The 20,044-nt window shown below is 40.1% G+C and overlaps 1 protein-coding gene across 4 annotated transcripts in view; it reads left to right on the forward strand.

Moving 5' to 3' along the window:
- tenm1 (teneurin transmembrane protein 1) overlaps positions 1–20,044 on the forward strand; it is a 2,340,669-nt gene that overhangs the window by 2,167,843 nt on the left and 152,782 nt on the right. For all 4 annotated transcript variants that reach the window (XM_063060938.1, XM_063060937.1, XM_063060940.1 and 1 more), the window contains 3 exons: positions 2,618–2,879; positions 10,143–10,410; positions 12,299–12,442. In XM_063060938.1, coding sequence (XP_062917008.1) covers positions 2,618–2,879; positions 10,143–10,410; positions 12,299–12,442 — 674 coding nt within the window. The remainder of the gene's footprint in view (positions 1–2,617; positions 2,880–10,142; positions 10,411–12,298; positions 12,443–20,044) is intronic.

A 20,044-nucleotide genomic window follows, 5' to 3' on the forward strand; every position in this document is an offset into this window, starting at 1 on the left:
ATTTAATATACATATATATATATACACTTACTGTAATTGCTTTACTTATTTTTTTTCTCTTTGTATTATTATTTATTGCATTGTACTCCTGCTGCTAAGTTAACAAATTTCATGTCACATGCTGGTGATAATAAACCTGATTCTGATTCTGAAATGCTTGAAACTGCAGTTAGCAAAACAATTCTGATTTGTCTTACTGATTATTTCTCACCAACCATGAGTGACAAAAATCACTGCTTTTTGAACATAAACGCATGTTAACTGATTACTCTAAGCACAACATTGTGTCTAAAGGCCACACAAGTGCACGCGCCATATTCTAGTTGGAAACTGTTCGGCAACAGTCTCCTTCCAACTAAGCAGCATATTGTTCCAGGTAAATGAAAGGAATCCTGGCTATTTTCTTAATTTTGTTTTTCTTCTTTAAGAGCTCCTCCTGATTAACCAATGGCCCAGTTATCTGGAATCCATTGTATTGAGCCAGAACTTCCACTGAAAAGCTGTCATCAGAGCAGTTGGCTCTTACACAACATATCTGGGTGGAATCTCCCACTTGGGGTCAATAAAGTACTACTTATTATTATTATTATTAACAATAATAATATTCTCAGGATATCTGAGATGAAGTTGATATACAGCTGAAATGCAGCCTTCCACACCAATGTCACCTTCAGGAAACCTGCACAACAGGTGGTTCCTTATTAGTCTATCAATATAGAACAGGCATTTTGCTTTAGGTTTTATTCTTAGCTCAATGGCAAAAATATTAAAATCTTCACTGGATGCACTCCATGATAGGTGTAAAACAGATGATTAAGAGAATCCAAACAGAAAGCCTGCATTCATTTACACTGCCTTAACTGTTCTTTGCATTTCTGCCTTTAGTTTCTAACCTCAGTTAAGCTGTTTGTGAGAAGTATCCCTCTGTTGAGTGAGATAAACCCAACTATCATGCTGTTTAGCTTTGCTCTTAATGATCCAGAAGAATTTTAATCTAACAAGATTTATTCCTAATTAAAATGAATTTAGCTGACAAATTTACACTATATAAAACTACAATAATTAACCCTCAGTTGTCATTTACCTATTGCTGTTATAATGGTTCTTTCTGACAGAATGACTACCTTGAAAGGTTAACAGAATCTAGAATACAATATATTTTATTTTATGATCCACTGAATAAAATTGGTTAAGCAGCTTCTGTACTGGTAGGAGATCTTCAAGATGGTGCCTGCAACCAATGCGACCAATAGTAACATCCTGCAGACAGTTCACAAAACTCCTCCTTCTTCTTCTACTTCTTTTAAATATGCTTCTACTGCTAAACGGTGTGCAATTGGAGGCTGCAATTTACATTTTGATTACGTGTTTTTGGGCCAACTGAGCAATCTGGTGCTTTTGATGTCTCTGGGCGAATTCGACGAGGTTGAGAACAAGGAGTGCACCTAAAGGCAGAGTGCAATCCCACGAATGGCTCCATTACTTCTCACCAATTAAAGCATTGAGCAAGATTGAAATCAAAGAGGATGAGAGCAGAAAGCGAGTGGATGTTCAATGCTGTCTACCTGTGTTTGTGCGGTCTTCCTTTGCCAGAGGAAGGTTCACGAGTTTTGGGTGGCATGCTGCAAGATTAGATCAATGCAACTAGTGGCTGTGGACTTGCTTTTGGAAGAATCTACAGCTCCTGTTACACGCATTTCTGAATTCCGATTCACAACACGCTGGAGGAACTCAGCAGGTCGGGCAGCATCTGTGGAGACATTGAATGATTGTTTCCACGGATGCTGCCCAATCTGCTGAGTTGCTCCAGTGTGTTGTAAGTGTTGCTGTTACCCCAGCATCTGCAGAGTATTTTGTGTTTCTGAATTCTGATTACTCTTTTTTATGCTAATTTGTGCAATTTGATTGAGGCGCTTCAGGATGGACTGGATCTGCGGCCTGCAGTGAATGTACATAAAGAGACTGAACTGAACTTAACTGAACTAAACTGAACAGTCCTTGACCATTTTGAGGACTCTACAGTTTGATGTTTAATATTCTGTGTGTCATTTGCTTTTTTTTGCTCTTTGCATGATTTGTTCTTTTTTTTAAGCATTGGGTGTTTGATATTTTCTTCGAATGGGTTCCATGGTGTTTCTTTGTTTTGTGACTACCTGCTGGAAGATGAATCTCAGCGATGTATACTGTATACATACTTTGATAATAAATATACTTCAAATCTTTGATGTGTCACGATAAATTGAAAATCTGTTTTCTTATTACTACCAAATTTATATTTTCAAATTGCACAGGTTCCATACTGAAGGAAAGAAAAACTTTTTTCTCAATTTCTTTTAAAATACAAAGTATAAGACCAGATATTTCAGATATTCCTAAATTAATACTATAAGCTAAAAGGAATGTACAACTTTTGATATGGAGTAATACTCCACAGGGAGAACATCTTACAATCAAAGGCTAACTTCTAATGTGTTCAAAGATGGTTTAGATGGTAATCGTCCTTCAAAATGTAATTTATGACAACCATGATACTCAGATTACATTTAGATCAAAGTCTGATCCAATTTCAACTTCTTAACATTTACTTATTTGTAATTCTTTCTCTCTTTGATACCAGTTTTGATCTCGTAGCAATTGGAGGAATCTCTGTCACACTAGTCTTTGAGCGTGCTCCCTTCATCACTGAAAACCGCACTCTCTGGTTGCCATGGAACAAATTTGTTGTCATGGATAAAGTCATCATGAAAAGAGTAAAATCTAATCCTCCTCTCTGTGACCTCAGAAGCTTTTCTACTCTGAATCCAATTGTACTTCCTTCGCCCCTGACCATGTTTACAGGATCTTGTCCACAGAGAGGACCAGCCATCCCGGAAATACAAGTAGGAACAGCTATTTCATGTTTTGGTGTAAAAACATAGTTTTCCCTTTGCACTTATTGGGATATAAACCTTATTACAATATTAAAGTATTCATGAAATTAAAGTGATGAATGTTGATGCAAAGAGAAGAATTGTAAAGGATGCCTTTCAGTACCAATATCAGCTAGTACTAATGGGACTAGATCCTTTATTAATGTTGCTCTTTTCTTCAAAGCATTCATTCACCTTCTGCTGGAAAATGTATTCAATTTTCTTACTGCAAGCAATGTGGAATATAGAACCATGAAAATACGATTATGCTTATAACAAAGCCATGAAGACTTTTACCTTCTATATACTGTTGAACTTAGATTCATATTTGAGCTGGATCGGGCATGCAATGAGTCATTACTTTATCATTATCAGTTTCTCATGTACAAGTTATGAATTCTAGTAGTAGAACCCACTCTGAAAGTAATATAACCAATATGAGAATATAGAACAGTGAAAAGAAATGATCCAGGAAGAGTTTAGTCTCAGAACCTACTCTCTATGGCTTCTGACAATAGAGCTGAAGTGTAATTATTTTCAGTGCTGATGTAAATAACAATCATCTGCTCATTTTTGCAAAGCACATTTTCACACTCATTATTGTCACCTTCTGAATGTGGAAATATTAATTTATGGGAGCTTCCATTTCACTCCTGAATAAGCAGCTTCACTACCAGGTCTGGCTGATTCATGGAGACTGGAAGTGTGGATTTGTTCCAGGGGAATGGAATTCATCCTGCTGATTGGGAGATAATCCTGAGCTCCAACTTCTAATGTTGTCATATTTATCCAAATAGCATAACCATAGATTAGATTAGATTATGAGGACACTCAGTCCTCATTTATTGTCATTTAGAAATGCATGCATTAAGAAATGATACAATGTTCCTCTAGAGTGATATCACAAAAAAAACAGGACAAACCAAAGACTAACACTGACAAAATCACATAATTATAACATATAGTTACAGCAGTGCAAAGCATTACCATAATTTGATAAAGAGCAGACCATGGGCACGGTAAAAAAAAAGTCTCAAAGTTCCAATCGACTCCCGATAGTCCCCGATATCAGGCGGCAAAAGGGAGAAACTCTCCCTGCCATAAACCTCCAGGCACCGACAACTGCCGATGCATTGGAAGCACCCGACCACAGCTGACTCTGAGTCTGTCCGAAAACTTCGAGCCTCTGACCAGCCCCTCCGATACAGCCTCCTGAGCACAATCCTCTGCCAAGCATTTGACCTCGCCCCGGCCGCTGAGCAACAAGCAAAGCTGAGGACTCGGGGCCTTCTCCTCCGGAGTTTCTGGATCACACAGTAGCAGCAGCAGTGAAGCAGGAATTTCAGAAGTTTCTCCAGATATTCCTCCATGCTCTCACGTCAGTCTCCATCAAATCAGGATTGTGCACGGCACCCTACTTGACAGATAACAGATATCATTCACCGGAGTGGCATTGTATTATACTGAGCAACCTTTACTGGTTAAGCTTCATCTAAAGCCTTGTGCATTGGGATGCCCAAAGACTTTGGCACTAAATGCCATTTAAACATTTTTGACTGATCACTGGTTTGCAGCCATCAAAGTTAATTGACATCATCAAACCATATGGGATTTGCAGAGTTCACTATATTCAATGATTATTCTGAATATGTCAATTCCTTGATCACAAGCAATAATTTATTATTTCCAGCCCATAAATATGCTCATTTCTCTTGCAAATCAACTGAAATTGTGCCCTTTACAGCTGATGAAGCAGAATTGCTTTCAGCAAACCAGTGAGGACTGATATACATCATTTTAAATAGTTTATCTCCAAAACTAGAAGGGACAGAAGCAGGACATGTTCAAGAACTGTAGCCCCACATTTTAGGAAGTAAGTATTAAAAAGGTAATTATTAGAACTGATTCGATGAGGAATTGATCACATGTGCAGCCATTATTTCAGGGTGTAACTTTGAGTAACTTGATCTGAAATGGTCAATCAATTTGATGTATTTCTTGCATAAAGTGAAATGCATTAATACTGAGACTTAACTAATTTACTAACTGAAGACCAAATGCATAAATTGGCAGCTGTTGTGTGTTGCCCTTCTTTTCCAAAATTCATCGCCGTTAACTTCAGGGAAAAAGACTTCCAGAAGTTAAGTAGTGTCATTTACTAAAAGCAACCAAGGTGAAATATGTCCACCTGGGTACTTGCAAGAAGAACTTACAGAACTCATAAAGGCACATGCAGTATAAAGCTCACTCTATCCCACTGATGTGATTCAACAGCTGCATGAGCACACACAGTCATATTGGTGTAATATTTCAAACAACACCAAATTTATGGTCAGTCTGGGTAAATTTACCAGCTGATGCTAAATAGAGAAAGTATGGACATATGAATTAGGAGCAGGAGAAAGTCACTGAGCCCCTTAAGCCTGCTCCAACACCTCAAGTCAAGTCAGGTTTATCATCATTTAACTATATACATGTATATCATCAAACGAGATAACGTTTCTCCGAACCAGGGTGTAAAGCACTGTAGTATACATAACACACATCACATAATAGCTTATGAAAGTAAGGATGAAATCTACAGGTTGGATTACACATAAATAAACAAAGTAAAGTGCATAAATTAAATATTATAAGGTCCAGGACAGGTTAACTAGTGACACTTCAAATGTGATATTGCAGGGAGTTCAGAAGCCTTATAGTCTAGGGACAAAACTGTTTCCCATCCTGACCGTTCTTGTTTTTATGCATTAGAGTCTCCTGCCTGTTGGCAGGAAGTCAAAGAGGATGCTAAATGGATGGGTGGGATCCTTAATAATACTAAGGGCCCTACGTACGTAGTGCCACAATAAATGTCCCCAATGGATGGTAGGGAAACCCAAATGATCCTCTCAGCCATTCTCACAGTCCTTGGTGGAGACTTCCAGTGCAATGTTCGGGTGCTCCCATACCAGTTGGAGATGCAACTTGTCAAAATGCTCTCAATAGTGCTCCTATAAAATTCAGTTAAAATGGGGAGGGGGGAGCCTCACTTGCTCTAATCTCCTTCAGAAGTGGAGACAGAGCCATTTTGTTCAGGGAGGTGATATTAAGGGACCAAGTGAGGTCATCTATGAAGTAAACTCCCAGGAACTTAGTGCACTTAACTCTCTCTACGGAGGAGCCATGTAATCACAAAGGTGCGTAATTCATCTGCACCTTCCTGAAGTCCACAATGATTTCCTTGGTGTTCTCCACATTCGGACTTAGGTTGTTCTTCTCACACTAGCTCCCCTTCCTCTCTGAACTCCAGTTGATCATTGCTGTTGATGCAGCCAAACACTCTTGTGTCACCCACAAACTTGATGACATGGTTTAAGCTGAATCCTGCAACACTTAACAAGATCATCATTAATTTCATTGTAACCTTAGGTTTGCATTCCTGTCCATCTGCCATAACCTCAACCATTGCTTATCAGGAATTTATTTCTTGCCAAGAATCCTTCTATCTATCTATCTAAATATTCAAAGACTGTCCCTTGAGGAAAAGTGTTTCAAAGTTTCTCCTCTTCTCTGTCTTAAATAGGTGATCCCATGCTTTTGAACACTGACCTTTAGTTCCAGAATCTCTCACAAGGAGAAGAATCCTCTCCACATATACCCTGTCAAAATTACTTTGCGCCCATTTAGGACAGGCAATTCAAACCTCATACTCTTCTAAATGTCAATGGATACAAGCCATGCCTGTCCACTCCTTTCTTATTGGAAAATTTTTTCTTTTCCAATATTGGTTTAGTAAATTTCCCTGCTATTTCCAATGCATTGACCTCCATTCATAAATAAGGAGGTGAATCCTGTATTCATGCATCAGGTATGATGTTAATTGAAACATAGCCTCCTTTTTGTTGTATTCAATACCCTTCATAATAAACAATAACATTCTGTTCAGTTTCTCAATTTATTGTGCATCGGATTTTTCTGAATCATGCACGAGGGGATCCGATGGTGGTGTGGAGATAAGTCTCTACCAAAGGAGGTGTAAGGCTAGCCTGCAGGTCACCCTTGGGCAAGGTATAGCACCTGTTTAGCTCCCTCCCCACCACCCCCACCATCTGATCATTGGTCACATGAAGTTATAGGGGCAGATGGTGCATACCACAAGTCCTGGCTATGCGACCACCGACACCAGGCAGACAGTCTCTAAAGATTATTGATAATGGCTGGGGTCACCAGTCTTGTAAAGACACTGCCCAGATGAAGGCAATGGCAAACCACTTCTGCTGAAAAAATTTGCCAAGAACAATCATAGTCATGGAAAGACCATGATCACCTACATCATACTCTGACATGGCATATAACAAATGAAAACCAGGAGACTCAGTTCATACAGCATACATCAAAGTTGCTGGTGAAAGCAGCAGGCCAGGCAGCATCTCTAGGAAGAGGTACAGTAGAGGTTTCGGGCCGAGACCCTTCGTCAGGACTAACTGAAAGAAGAGCTAGTAAGAGATTTGAAAGTGGGAGGGGGAGATCCAGAAAGATAGGAGAAGACAGGAGGGGGAGGGATGGAGCCAAGAGCTGGACAGTTGATTGGCAAAAGGGATATGAGAGGATCATGGGACAGGAGGCCCAGGGAGAAAGAAAAGGGGGAGGGGGGAGAAAACCCGAGGAAGGGCAAGGGGTATAGTGAGAGGGACAGAGGGAGAAAAAGGAGAGAGAGAAAAAGAAGAAGAATGTGTGTATATAAATAAGTAGCAGATGGGGTACGAGAGGGAGGTGGGGCATTAGCGGAAGTTTGAGAAGTCAATGTTCATGCCACCAGGTTGGAGGCTACCCAGACGGAATGTAAGGTGTTGTTTCTCCAACCTGAGTGTGGCTTCATCTTTACAGTAGAGGAGGCCGTGGATAGACATATCAGAATGGGAATGGGACGTGGAATTAAAATGTGTGGCCACTGGGAGATCCTGCTTTCTCTGGCGGACAGAGCGTAGGTGTTCAGCGAAACGATCTCCCAGTCTGCGTCGGGTCTCGCCAATATATAGAAGGCCACACCGGGAGCACCAGATGCAGTATATCACCCCAGCCAGCTCACAGGTGAAGTGTCGCCTCACCTGGGGCCCTGAATGGTCCAGTTCATTCCAGTTCTGAGTTATGTAATCTCTCAATATTAGGTATTAAGCATTATTATTTTGTAACATGTCTACAATTTCTCACATCTACTATTTGCCAGACACTTATTCAGTCATTCAGTTATTTATGTCCCTTTTCAGTTTCTTTTCACTAATTTCACAACTTACTTTCCTATCTTTCTTTGTCAGCAACAACTTCTGGTGCATCATTTGTTGCAACTGGTCAACCAGAAAACAACCCATTTATGCCTGGACTATGCTTCCTCTTTGCCAGTTCTACCAATGCCAATATGTCACCTCCCACATTTTATTTTCTGCAGTAACATTTCGTGTGACTTGTCATCAAATGCCTTCTGGAAATCTCAGTGCTGTTTAGCTGCTGGTCCTCATTTGATCACTTGACATTTTAGTTCTTCAAAGAACACTAATAAAGTGGTCAAACAAGACTTCGCTTTCAATAATCCATGTGCCCTCATAATCTTGTGCTGGGTATTCTGTTATAACATCTTTATTAAAGCATCTAACTATTTACCTCTGACAGATATCTGTACTGGTTTCATCCTGGAATAATAAGAAAGGTACCATATAGAAGGAGGTAATTTAGCCTATCTCGTCCATGCCAGTCAAAAATTAAGACATAGGAGCAGAATTAGGCCTTTTGGCCCATCAAGCCGGCTCCGCAATTTCATCATGGTTGATCTATTTTCCCTCTCAACCCCATTTTCCTGTCTTCCCCCATAACATTTTGTGCCCTGAATAATCAAGAACCTATCAACCACTGCCATAAATGCACCCAGTGACCTGGCCTCCAAAGCTGCCTGTAGGGACGAATTCCACAGATTCACCACCCTCTAGCGAAAGAAATTCCTCCTCATCTCTGTTCTAAATGGACATCCCACTATTTCAAGGCTGTGCCCACTGGTCCTAGACTTCCCCACCAGAGGAAACAACCTTCTCACAAATAGACGTTAAGTAAATCTTAATTTCAGGATCTTAAAACAGAGCAGTGGAAGTTATAACTCCTCTCTGATACTTCTGTCAAATAACTTAAATCGATGCTCCCAAATTATATCTTCCTATTTGTGGGATCCTCGCCCCTCATAGATTTTTTGCACCTCTGTTCAACTTCCTTTTTAATCTTATTGTTACATAAAACAGCACCATCCCAGACAACCTCATCCCTCAACATTGATTTGCTGGCCCTCAAGTAAATCTGACACCTCTCCCTCCCTCTCTCTCTCTCTCTCTCTCTCTCTCTCTCTCTCTCTCTCTCTCTCTCTCTCTCTCTCTCCCTCTCTCTCTCTCTCTCTCCCTCTCTCTCTCTCTCCCTCTCTCTCTCTCTCTCTCTCCCCCTCTCTACTATGGAGAGAAATAAACAGTTGACGTTTCGGAGCGGCCTGAAATATCGACTGTTTAATCCCCTCCATAGGTGCTACCTGACCTGTTGAGTTCTTCCAACATTTTGCATGTCACTCCAGACTTCTAGTATCTGCAGAATTGCTGTGTTTATGATTTATTGTCTCTCTGCTCTATTTCTATTGCTTTCACAAATTCTCTGCTGTGTGGTGACCAGATCTGCACACAGTATTCTAGCAGAGGTCTAATTAATGTTTTCACAGTATGTTTAGACATCCCTGCTCTTGCATTCTGTAACTTAGCCAATAAAGATGAGCATTTCATCTACTTACTTAACCTTTCCCTTATCTACTAAAGACACTTTCAAAGACTTATGGCCAAGAAATTCAATTATGTTGGTCAGTCATGATCTTTTTTTTAACAAATACATGCTAGTTGTCCTTGATTAACCTGTCACTGTTTATTGATTCATGCTGGCCCTTAGAAATTTATCCGGCAATTTATTCAATAATCCTCCAGGCATTACTTTAAGATAACCACAACTAAGTTTTCAAAGAATGCTTTGACCAGCAGAAGGAGAAGATTGTATTTTTGTCATTCTAACAGTAATCTAAAATCAAATTAAGGTAAAAATTATGATTTTCAGTCTTTTTTGTAAAGAAAATGATGACATTAAGTAAAAAGATTACTTGTGCTGGATCATACAGTTTATCCTTTGTTTCTGTTACAAAAATACTTCAAACTCAAAGACATTAACCTTTCTTGCCAGGTTGTACAGGAAGAGATTGCTATCCCAGCCAGTTTTGTGAAGCTCAGTTACCTCAGCAGCCGTGCTCCTGGATATAAATCATTATTGAGGATTATCATGACTCATTCTTCTATTCCAACTGGATTAATCAAGGTTCATCTTACAATTGCTATTGAGGGACGGCTCTTCCAGAAATTGTTTCCTGCCAGGCCTGACCTGGCTTATACTTTCACATGGAACAAAACAGATGTTTATGGGCAGAAAGTTTCTGGTCTCACTGAAGTAGAGGGTAAGTTATAATAATAAAAACTCAAAAGTTCGAAGTTAATTTAGTATCAAAGTACAGACAGTATATATCACCATATACAGCCCCGAGATTCATTTTCTTGTGGGCATACTCAATAAATCCAATAATCATAATAGAATTAATGAAAGACTGCAACAGCAGGGCAGATAGCCAGTTTACAAATGACAACAAACAGTGCAAATACAAAAAGAAGGAAATAAGAAATAGCAATAATATAATATTTAACAACAATAATTGAAGAAATCTGATTACTGACATAGGCACAATCAAGTAGCACACATCATTCATCAGAAGCTTGCTTTAAAATACAAACTCATAAATGAAATCAAGTCTGATCCAATTTTAGAGTCAAAATACCACAGATTATGTTATGACTGATCAGTTATTATAGATAGGACAAATTATAATAACCATCCAGATATAATAACACAGGATAAACAAACAAGAGCAAATTTATTTAATAGATATAGCCATTCCAAATACACATAACTTACAGACATCAATAAGTGAAAAACACTAGAAATATGCTGAATTAAAAGAGGAAATTGAAAGACTTTGGAACATGAACCAGATGTACGTTGTTGCAATGGTAATATCTGCAATTGGTGTCATCCCAAAGACACTAATAGTATGAACAATTAGGGCTATTCAGTAATATCTATGTAAATTTTCAGAAAGCCACAATACTAAACACCACTAGTATAGTCTGAAAGTTCCCAGCAATTAACAAAAGAGTGTGCTTGGCTATGCCCGTACCTCAGGTTTTACCAGCTTGATCAGTGAAAAAATAAATAACAATAATAAGATATAAGCAATCAATATCAAGAACATGAGATGAGGAGTCCTTGAAAGTGAGTGCAGAATTTGTGGGAGCAGTTCAGTGATGGGACAAGTGAAGTTGAGTGAAATTATCCCCTTTGGTTCAAGAGCCTAATGGTTAAGGGATAATAATTGTTCCTGAACCTGATGGTGTGAGTCCTGAGGCTCCTGCACCTTCTTCCTGATTGCAGCAGCAAGAAGAGCGCCTGCCCTCAGTGGTGGGAGTCCCTGATGATGGATGCTGCTTTCCGTGTAGGTGTACTCAGTGGTGGGGAGGGCTTGACCAGTGATGGACTGGGTGTATCTACTACCTTTTGTAGGCCTTTCCATACCAGGCTGTGATGAAGCAATTCAACATACTCACCACCATATATCTAATGAAGTTTCTCAAAGTTTTCCATGCCATGCTGAATCTGAGCAAATTTCTAAGAAAGTAGAGGTGCTGCCATGCTTTCTTCATAATTGTACTTATGTACTAGTTCCCCTGAAATGATAGCACTGAGGAATTTAAAGTTGCTGACCCTCTTATAACTACATAAATATTCCACAATATTTTGCCATGTGTGCATTATTTGTAAAAATGCTTGGTTGTTTTTTTGCTAATGTCATTTAATGGAATATTTTGGAAAACATTATACTGATCTTGCTTTTAACAAATGTGCATCACAGAACTCTTATTGTTAGTTATAATATATTTATTTGAGTGGGTGTTACATTTTGGACTTGTATCACAATCAATTCTACTATTTAATTTTGTTATTCTTTCCACGTTTTTTTGCATACAGTATGATAAAAAGGAGTACAATTTGCAAATTATTTCCTTTTATTTAGTTTACCCTTAAGATTTGATCTGCGCAATTAAGGCAAATTTTTCAGTGATTGTTTTCCATCTTCCAAGAGCAGGTAACCACTGCTTTATACAGATCATTGGCTTTTCCCCCACAGAGTTATTACTGAAAAATGTTTAATTGAAATATATAATGTCTCTATTTCAACATACAGTGTAATCTCTATATGAAGAGATTTGAAGTTTTATTTTATTGTTTCTCAGTTTCAGTGGGTTACGAATACGAAACCTGCCCTGATTTGATACTCTGGGAGAAAAGAACAGCAATTCTTCAAGGATTTGAAAAAGATGCCTCCAATCTCGGCGGGTGGTCTCTGGACAAGCATCATGTCTTGAACATACAAAGTGGTCGGTATCTACAGTGCAATCTAAACATTAAATTGATTATAGACTTCGGTGCAAACCATATTTGTCATTTTTTTAATCTCATATAAAAATCACAGACATGCTGTTAGGTTCTCAAGGACTAGGTTCCAACACAAGCCGTCCAAATGACATGATTGTCTTTCTCTTCTGCTCATGCAACTCTTTGACAATCTTTATCCAAATCCTGACAGTTCTATACATTTGATGCACATTGGATTTTTATTTTTGCAAGATGATTGAATGGCTGATGCTGGAAATTACATTAGAAGCTCCTTTTTAAGGTTAATGCTAACTCATAAGATTGGTGGAGCAAGCTTTACTCAGCATTTAACATTATCAACACACATCAAAGTTGCTGGTGAACGCAGCAGGCCAGGCAGCATCTATAGGAAGAAGCGCAGTCGACGTTTCAGGCCGAGACCCTTCGTCAGGACTTTATCATACTTGGAGTGCCAGTGTTTGTCACTGATCCCAGAATGTCAGTGGTACTGTGCTCTTAAATGTCCCAATAAAGAGAAACATAACTAAAACAACAGACAGGTAGCATGACAGGTATGCTGTGTCCATACAGGTAAAGGCAACAGAATAAACTTTGAGGACTAATGCACAAAAAGATCATTATTACTTTGTTTATAGAATGGTGTTCCTGCCATTTATAAGCTTCCAAACCCCTGAAGCACCCAGGTAAAAGTGTCTCACCTAAGCTAGAGGGCTTGAGAGCATTCACTGATAGTGAAAGATGCTAAATAAATACAAGCCCTTATTCCTGTATTACTCTTTAGATGTCCATTGGTTAGCAAAAAGCAGAACTGAGTACACTCATGAGAGATTTTAACCCAGTTTATCATCCTTAATTTCTGAGAGAAAAACTAATAACTAACCATATTTTTGAATTGTGTACTTTTTCTTCTAATCTTGTGATGTTGTCCTTATTAAATAGTCTACTTAATTCAGGCTTATTTTTTTTATTCTTAATTTATTCTTGTCTAATATGTTATTGGACATTGAACTGGCAGTTTCCAGTCATCCCATTTTAAGGATTGCTGAACACAAGAATACCTCCTCAGTATATGTGAATGGATCATTCCTGTAAAGGTTGGGGAGTGGGGGGGCGCGGTTGTCGGTCAGCAGAGATAGGAAAAGGGAAGCTTCATGTTTTGCTATTTTAATTGAATTGAATGTGTTTGATGTTAAGGAAAACGCTGTGGATATTGTAATGACTTTCAAAAGTTATTTCATATGGTCCCAATCATATTATTCTATGATAGTTTTACATGACAAGGATCTGAAATTCTGATTTTGTGTAAGTATTGCTATAACCTTGCATGGTTAAACAGAAAGAGACATGCTTAATATGTTAGTCCTGACGAAGGGTCTCGGCCTGAAACGTCGACTGCACCTCTTCCTACAGATGCTGCTTGGCCTGCTGCGTTCACCAGCAACTTTGATGTATGTTGCTTGAATTTCCAGCATCTGCAGAATTCCTGTTGTTTGTGCTTAATATGTTAATTGGAAATCCTGCTCCCCAGAAACTAATCAATAAGCAACCCATTAACTTATCAAGGAAATCAAGGGAAAGAAACACTTCAGACTTATTTTGTTGACAAACCTCTTTATGTCTCTGTGTGAAGAGTAAGTCACTGCCTGTTATGCTGCTGGCATTTAGAGCAGCAAAGAAGGTCCTCCATCTCTGTCTCTAGTTGGCCATCTTCTTTATTGTGCCCCAGGCATGGTTCAGGGTCCTCATGTCTGCCTCTATGGTACAGCACTAACTTGTCTTTGGTCTCCCGCATTTCCTCTGCCCTTCAGAGTCCCAATGAAGTGCGGGAGGGAGTTGGCCTCTCTTCTCATCGCATGCCCAGTCCATCTTCAGTGTATCCTCATGATGGTGGTGGCCATGTCCTCTTGGTGAAACTGAAGGAGAAGGGCGTGGTTGGAAATCTTTCCTGACCAGAAAATGCGGAGGATCTTCCAGAGGCTCATGGTGTGGAATGACGGCAGCTTGGCAAGGTCACTTTTTGTCATGCGCCAGCATTCTGACCCATACAAGAGTGTCAACAGAACACAGCTCTGGTAAAACTTCACCTTGGTGTGGACACTGTACTATGTTGATCCCCAAATATTGCTCATTGATCTGAAGATACTTCTAGCTGTGCTGAGTCTGCACTGACTATCATCCTTGGTTCCACCATCCTGCCGAATAATGCTGCCCAGGCAGGTGAATCTGCCAGTGCTGGGTAACTCGATACCATATGCCTTGACGGGAGGAAGAGACTCTACATTAAGTGTCATGATCTCAGTCTTTCTCTGACTGACTTGGAGCCCAACCAGTCCACCAAAGGTGTTCAGGCTCTGAATGTTCTCTTGCTGGTGCTGGTATGTATGTGATAGGAATACGAGATCGTCTGCAAGACAAGGTCTTCTAAAGTAGAGAACAGAGTTCAACTGATTCCTCTCTGCTTGTCGTTTGTTGTATGCCAGAGTCCATCACCAGAGGAAAGTTAAAAATAGGCCTCATGAACTGCAAAAGTACTCAAAAAATGACAGACTGAATAACAACAATAAGGTTCCAAATTTAAGACAGAGCTTTGAGGAGATTTTTATATCGGTTGGAATTTGCTGGGAAATTTTGGCAGTCCTGTGCCGAGATTCTGCTGATCCGCTGTGCAGTGGATTCCGAACTCGCATATGTTTGTGCAAACATGGAAGTCTAAAACTTGATGGCAACTGATCAGTGCTGTTTTGCTGACTGCACACCAATATTTGACAGCTTTTGGAGTTTACCATCAGAACTCAAGGTTACAGTAAATCCTGTTCACTTACTGAAGACTCTGACCACTCGCAAAAGATTAAGCTCATGTGGGTGAAGCAGGGGACTGGGTGTTCTCCTTTTCTTTCTCAATTAGTGGAAATAGCTGAGAGGATTATAAAAAGTGTTTTCAAACATATCTGAACTTGTTTGGGAGTTTTAAATGATGTAAATAAGTCCCCATAGTTGTTAATATCTATTTTAGCCCATATGACAATAAGACGCTAAGATATTGGAGCAGAGTTAGGCCATTTGGCCCATTGAGCCAATTCTGCCATTTCATCATGGCTGATCCTATTTTCTTCTCAGCCTCAATCTTCTGCCTTCTTCCCATATCCCTTCAGCACTTGACCAATCCTGAATCTATCAACCTCTGCTTTAAATATACATAAAGACTTCAACCCCACTGCCATCTGTGGCAATGAATTCCACAGATTCACCACTCTCTAGATAAATAAACTTTTCCTCATCTGCATTCTGAAAGGATGGCCCTCTATTCTGAGGTTGTGTCCTCTGATCTTAGACTCTCCCATCATAGGAAACATCCTCTCCACATCCACTATATCAAGGCCTTTCACCATTCATTCAGCTCTCATGGCTCTGAATTCTAGTGAATATAGACCTCAAGCCATCAGACACTCTTCATATGACAAGCTGTTCAATCCTGGAATCACTTTCACGAACGTCTTTTAACCATCTCCAATGCCAGCACATTCTTTTTAAGATAATGTGGCGCAGAACTTCTCACAATACTCCAAGTGAGGTCTCACTGCTGCTTTATAAAGTCTCAACATTACCTCTTTGCTTTTATATTGTAATCCCCTTGAAATGAATATTAAAATTGCATTTGCCTTCCTCACCGCAGATTCAACCTGCAGATTAACCATTAGGGAATCCTGCACAAGGATTCCCAAGTCCCTTTGCACCTCAGATTTTTGAATTTTCACTCCATTTAGAAAATAGTCTACCCTTAATTTCTTCTATCTAACACATTTCACAACACTATATTCCATCTGCCACTTCTTTGCTCATTACCCTATTTTGTCTAAGTCCTTCTGAGGCCTCTCTGCTTCCTCAAACTACCTGTATCATCCACAAACTTTAAAACAATGCTTCAAAGGTTTCAAAGGTACATTTAATGTCAGAGAAATGTATAAATATACATCCTGAAATGCCATCAATTCCTTCATCCATTGACATATTACGTAGACCCCTATGGTACACCACGTCGCCGGCAGCAAAACAGAAAAGGCTCCCTTTATTCCCACTTTTTACCTCCTGCCAATCAGCATCTGCTTTACCCATGTTAGTATCCTTCCTCCTCTAATACAATGGGGTCTTAACTTGTTAAGAAGACTCATGTGTGTCACCTTGTCAAAGGCCTTCTGAAAATCCAAGTACACAACATCAACCGATTCTCTTTTGCTTATTTTGCTTGTTATTTCTTCAAAGAATTCCAACAGATGCATCAGGCAAGATTTTCCCTTGAGGAAACCAATTTGACTACAGCCTATTTTATCATGTGCCTCCAAGTACCCAAAACCACATCCTTAACAATCAACTCCAACATCTTCTCAACTACGGAGGTCAGACTAACTGGCCTATAATTACCTTTCTTCAGATTCTCTCCCTTCTTGAAGAGTGGCATGACATTATCAACTTTCCAGTCTTCTGGAATAATTCCAGAATCTAGTGATTCTTGCCAGATCACTACTAATACATCCACAATCTCTTCAGCCACCTCTTACAGTACCCTAGGTTTACACCATCTAATTTCAGGTGACTTATCTACCTTCAAACATTTCAGATTACCATGAACCCTCTCCCAAGTAATGCCAACTTCACGCACTTCTGAACCCTGACACTCTAGAACATCCTCCATACTGCTAATGTTTTCCATAGTGAAGATTGATGCAAATTATTCATGCCGTCCACCATTTCCTTGTCCCCCATTACTACATCATTCTCCAGTGGTCTGATAACCATTCTTACCTCTTTTTTACACTTTATGTATCTGAAGAAACTTTTGGTATCCTAGAAACATAGGAACATAGAAAACCTATAGGACAATACAGGCCCTTCAGCCCACAAAACTGTGCCTAACATGTCCTTACCTTAGAATTGCCAAGGCTTACCCATAGCCCTCTATTTTTCTAAGCTCCATCCTTTTTAATATTATTGATGAGCTTACTTTGATATTCTATCTTATCCTTCTTTATGACTTTTCTAGTTGGCTTCTGTTGGTTTTTAAAAGTTTCTCAATCCTCTAACTTCCCAGTAATTTTTGCTCTATTATATGTTGTCTCTTTGGCTTTTATGTGGCTTTGACTTCTCTTGTTAGCTATGGTTGTGTCCTCTCTCATGCCTCTGTAATTTTGTTTACTTCACTATAATAGTGAAACATCTGACTTTAGCTTCTCCTTCTCAAATTTTAGGGTAACCTCAATCATATTATGATCATTTTCCTCTAAGGGCTCTTTTTCCTTATGCTCTCTAATCATTTCTGGTTCATTGCACAATATCTAATCCAGAAAAGCTGATCCCCTGGAGGGCTCAACCACAAGCTGCTCTAAAAAGCCATCTCCTAAGCATTCTATAAATGTCCCTTTTTGGGATTCAGCACCAATCTGATTTTCCCAATCTACCTAAATATTGAAATCCTCCATGACTATTGTAACATTGCCTGTTTGGCAAGCATTTTCTATTTCCTATTCTAATTTGTAGATCACATCTTTGCTACTTTTTGGGTGTCTGTATACGACTCCCTTCAGGGTCTTTTTACTCTAGCTGTTCCATAGCTTTACCCACAATGATTCAACACCTTCCAACGCTATGTCACCTATTTCTAATGATTTGATTTCATTTTTTTACCAACAGAGCTATGTCATCCCATCTACCTACCTGCCTACCCTTTCAATACAATGTGTTTCCTTGGACGTTAAGCTCCCAGCTATAATCTTCTTTCAGTCATGATTCCGTGATGCCTACATCATACATGACAATCTGTAACTATGTTACAAGTTAATCTACCTTTTTCCAAATACTGTGTGCATTCAAATATAATACCTACATCCTTTTCAATTTCGTCCACTTTTACATTGCAGCCCATCCTGTTGACGCAATTTTGCCCTATCATCAGCCTTTCCTTGTTAGGAGTCTCACTACGAATTGCCTTTGTTTGTAAAACCAACTACCTCATCTTCAGCACTATCACTCCTATACCCATCCCCTGGCAAATTAGAATAAACCCTCTTGAACTACTCTAGCAAACCTGCCCGCAGGATACTGGACTCCCTCCTGTTCAGGTATAATCCGTCTCTTTTTCACCAAGGATTCTGGCTGCTCATCCTCACCCTTGAGAATGCCACGAGCCCTATCTGAGACATCCCTGCCTAGGGCACTAGAGAGGCAACATACCATCCGGGTGTCTCTATCGTGCCTACAGGATTGTGTCTCTGTTCCTCTGACAATGGAATCTCCTGTCACTTCCCTTCTCCTTTAAGCCACAGCACCAGACTCTTTGACAGAGACCTGGTCACTGTGGCAGCCCCCAGGTAGTCATCCTCCTTAATAGCATCTCAAGTTGTATACTTATGATTGTGGGGAACGGCCACAGATGTACTCCGCAGTGGCTGTGCATTTCCCTTCCTTCTCCCAGTCACCCAGTTAACTGTCTCCTGCAATTGAGGGGTAACTACCTCCTTGTAGCTCCTGTCTATCACCTCCTCAGTCTCCGGTATGAGTTAAAGCTTATCGAACTGCAGCTCCATTTTCAATATACATTCTCTCAGGAGCTGCAGCTCTGTGCACCTGGTGCAGATGTATTCATCTGCGAGAATGAAGGTCTCCCAGACTTCCCACATCTCACACACACAGTACAAACACACTGCACGTGGAGCCATTTTCACTACACAATAAGAACAGAAAGACTTACCAGGCACTTTACCTCACCCAGGCCCGATCTTGCCTAAGTCTGAAAGGCCGAAGCCACTCTAAAAGAATCAAAAAAAAAGAGAAAATCTGCAGATGCTGGAGGAACTCAGCAGGCCAAGTAGCATCTCGGAAAAGAGTAGTCCATGTTTTCTATGTCTATGTCTATGTCTAGTTGATGTTTGGGGCCGAATCCCTCCAGCAGGACTGGAGAAAAAAGCTGAGGAGTAGATTTAAAAGGTGGGAGGAGGGGAGAGAGAAACACCAGATGATAGGTGAAACCCGGAAGGGGAGGGATGAAGTGAAGAGCTGGGAAGTTGATTGCTGAAAGAGACAGAAGGCCATGGAAGAAAGAAAAGGGGGAAGGAGCACCAGAGGGAGGCAATGGGTGGGCAAGGAGATAAGGTAAAAGAGGGAAAAGGGGATGGTAAACGGTGAAGGGGGGGTGGGGGACATTACCAGAGGTTTGAAAAATGGATGTTCATGCCATCAGTTTGAAGGCTACCCAAACGGAATATAGGGTGTTGTTCCTCCAAACTGAGTGTGGCCTTATCAGAACAGTAGAGAAGGCCATGGATGGACATATCGGAATGGGAATGGAAAGTGGAATTAATATGGGTGGCCACTGGCGTTTGGAGTATAGCTGCTCAGCAAAGCGGTCTCTCAATCTACGTCAGGTCTCACCAACATACAGGAGGCCACACCAGGAGCACCGAACACTGTATATAACCCCAACAGACTCACAGGTGAAGTGTCGCCTCACCTGGAAGGACTGTTTAGGATTCTGAATGGTAGTGATGGAGGAGGTGTAGGGGCAGGTGTAGCACTTGTTCTCTCTCAAAAGA

This window comes from Mobula hypostoma, chromosome 10 (assembly GCF_963921235.1).
Source record: "Mobula hypostoma chromosome 10, sMobHyp1.1, whole genome shotgun sequence".
Taxonomy (NCBI): Eukaryota; Metazoa; Chordata; class Chondrichthyes; order Myliobatiformes; family Myliobatidae; genus Mobula; species Mobula hypostoma.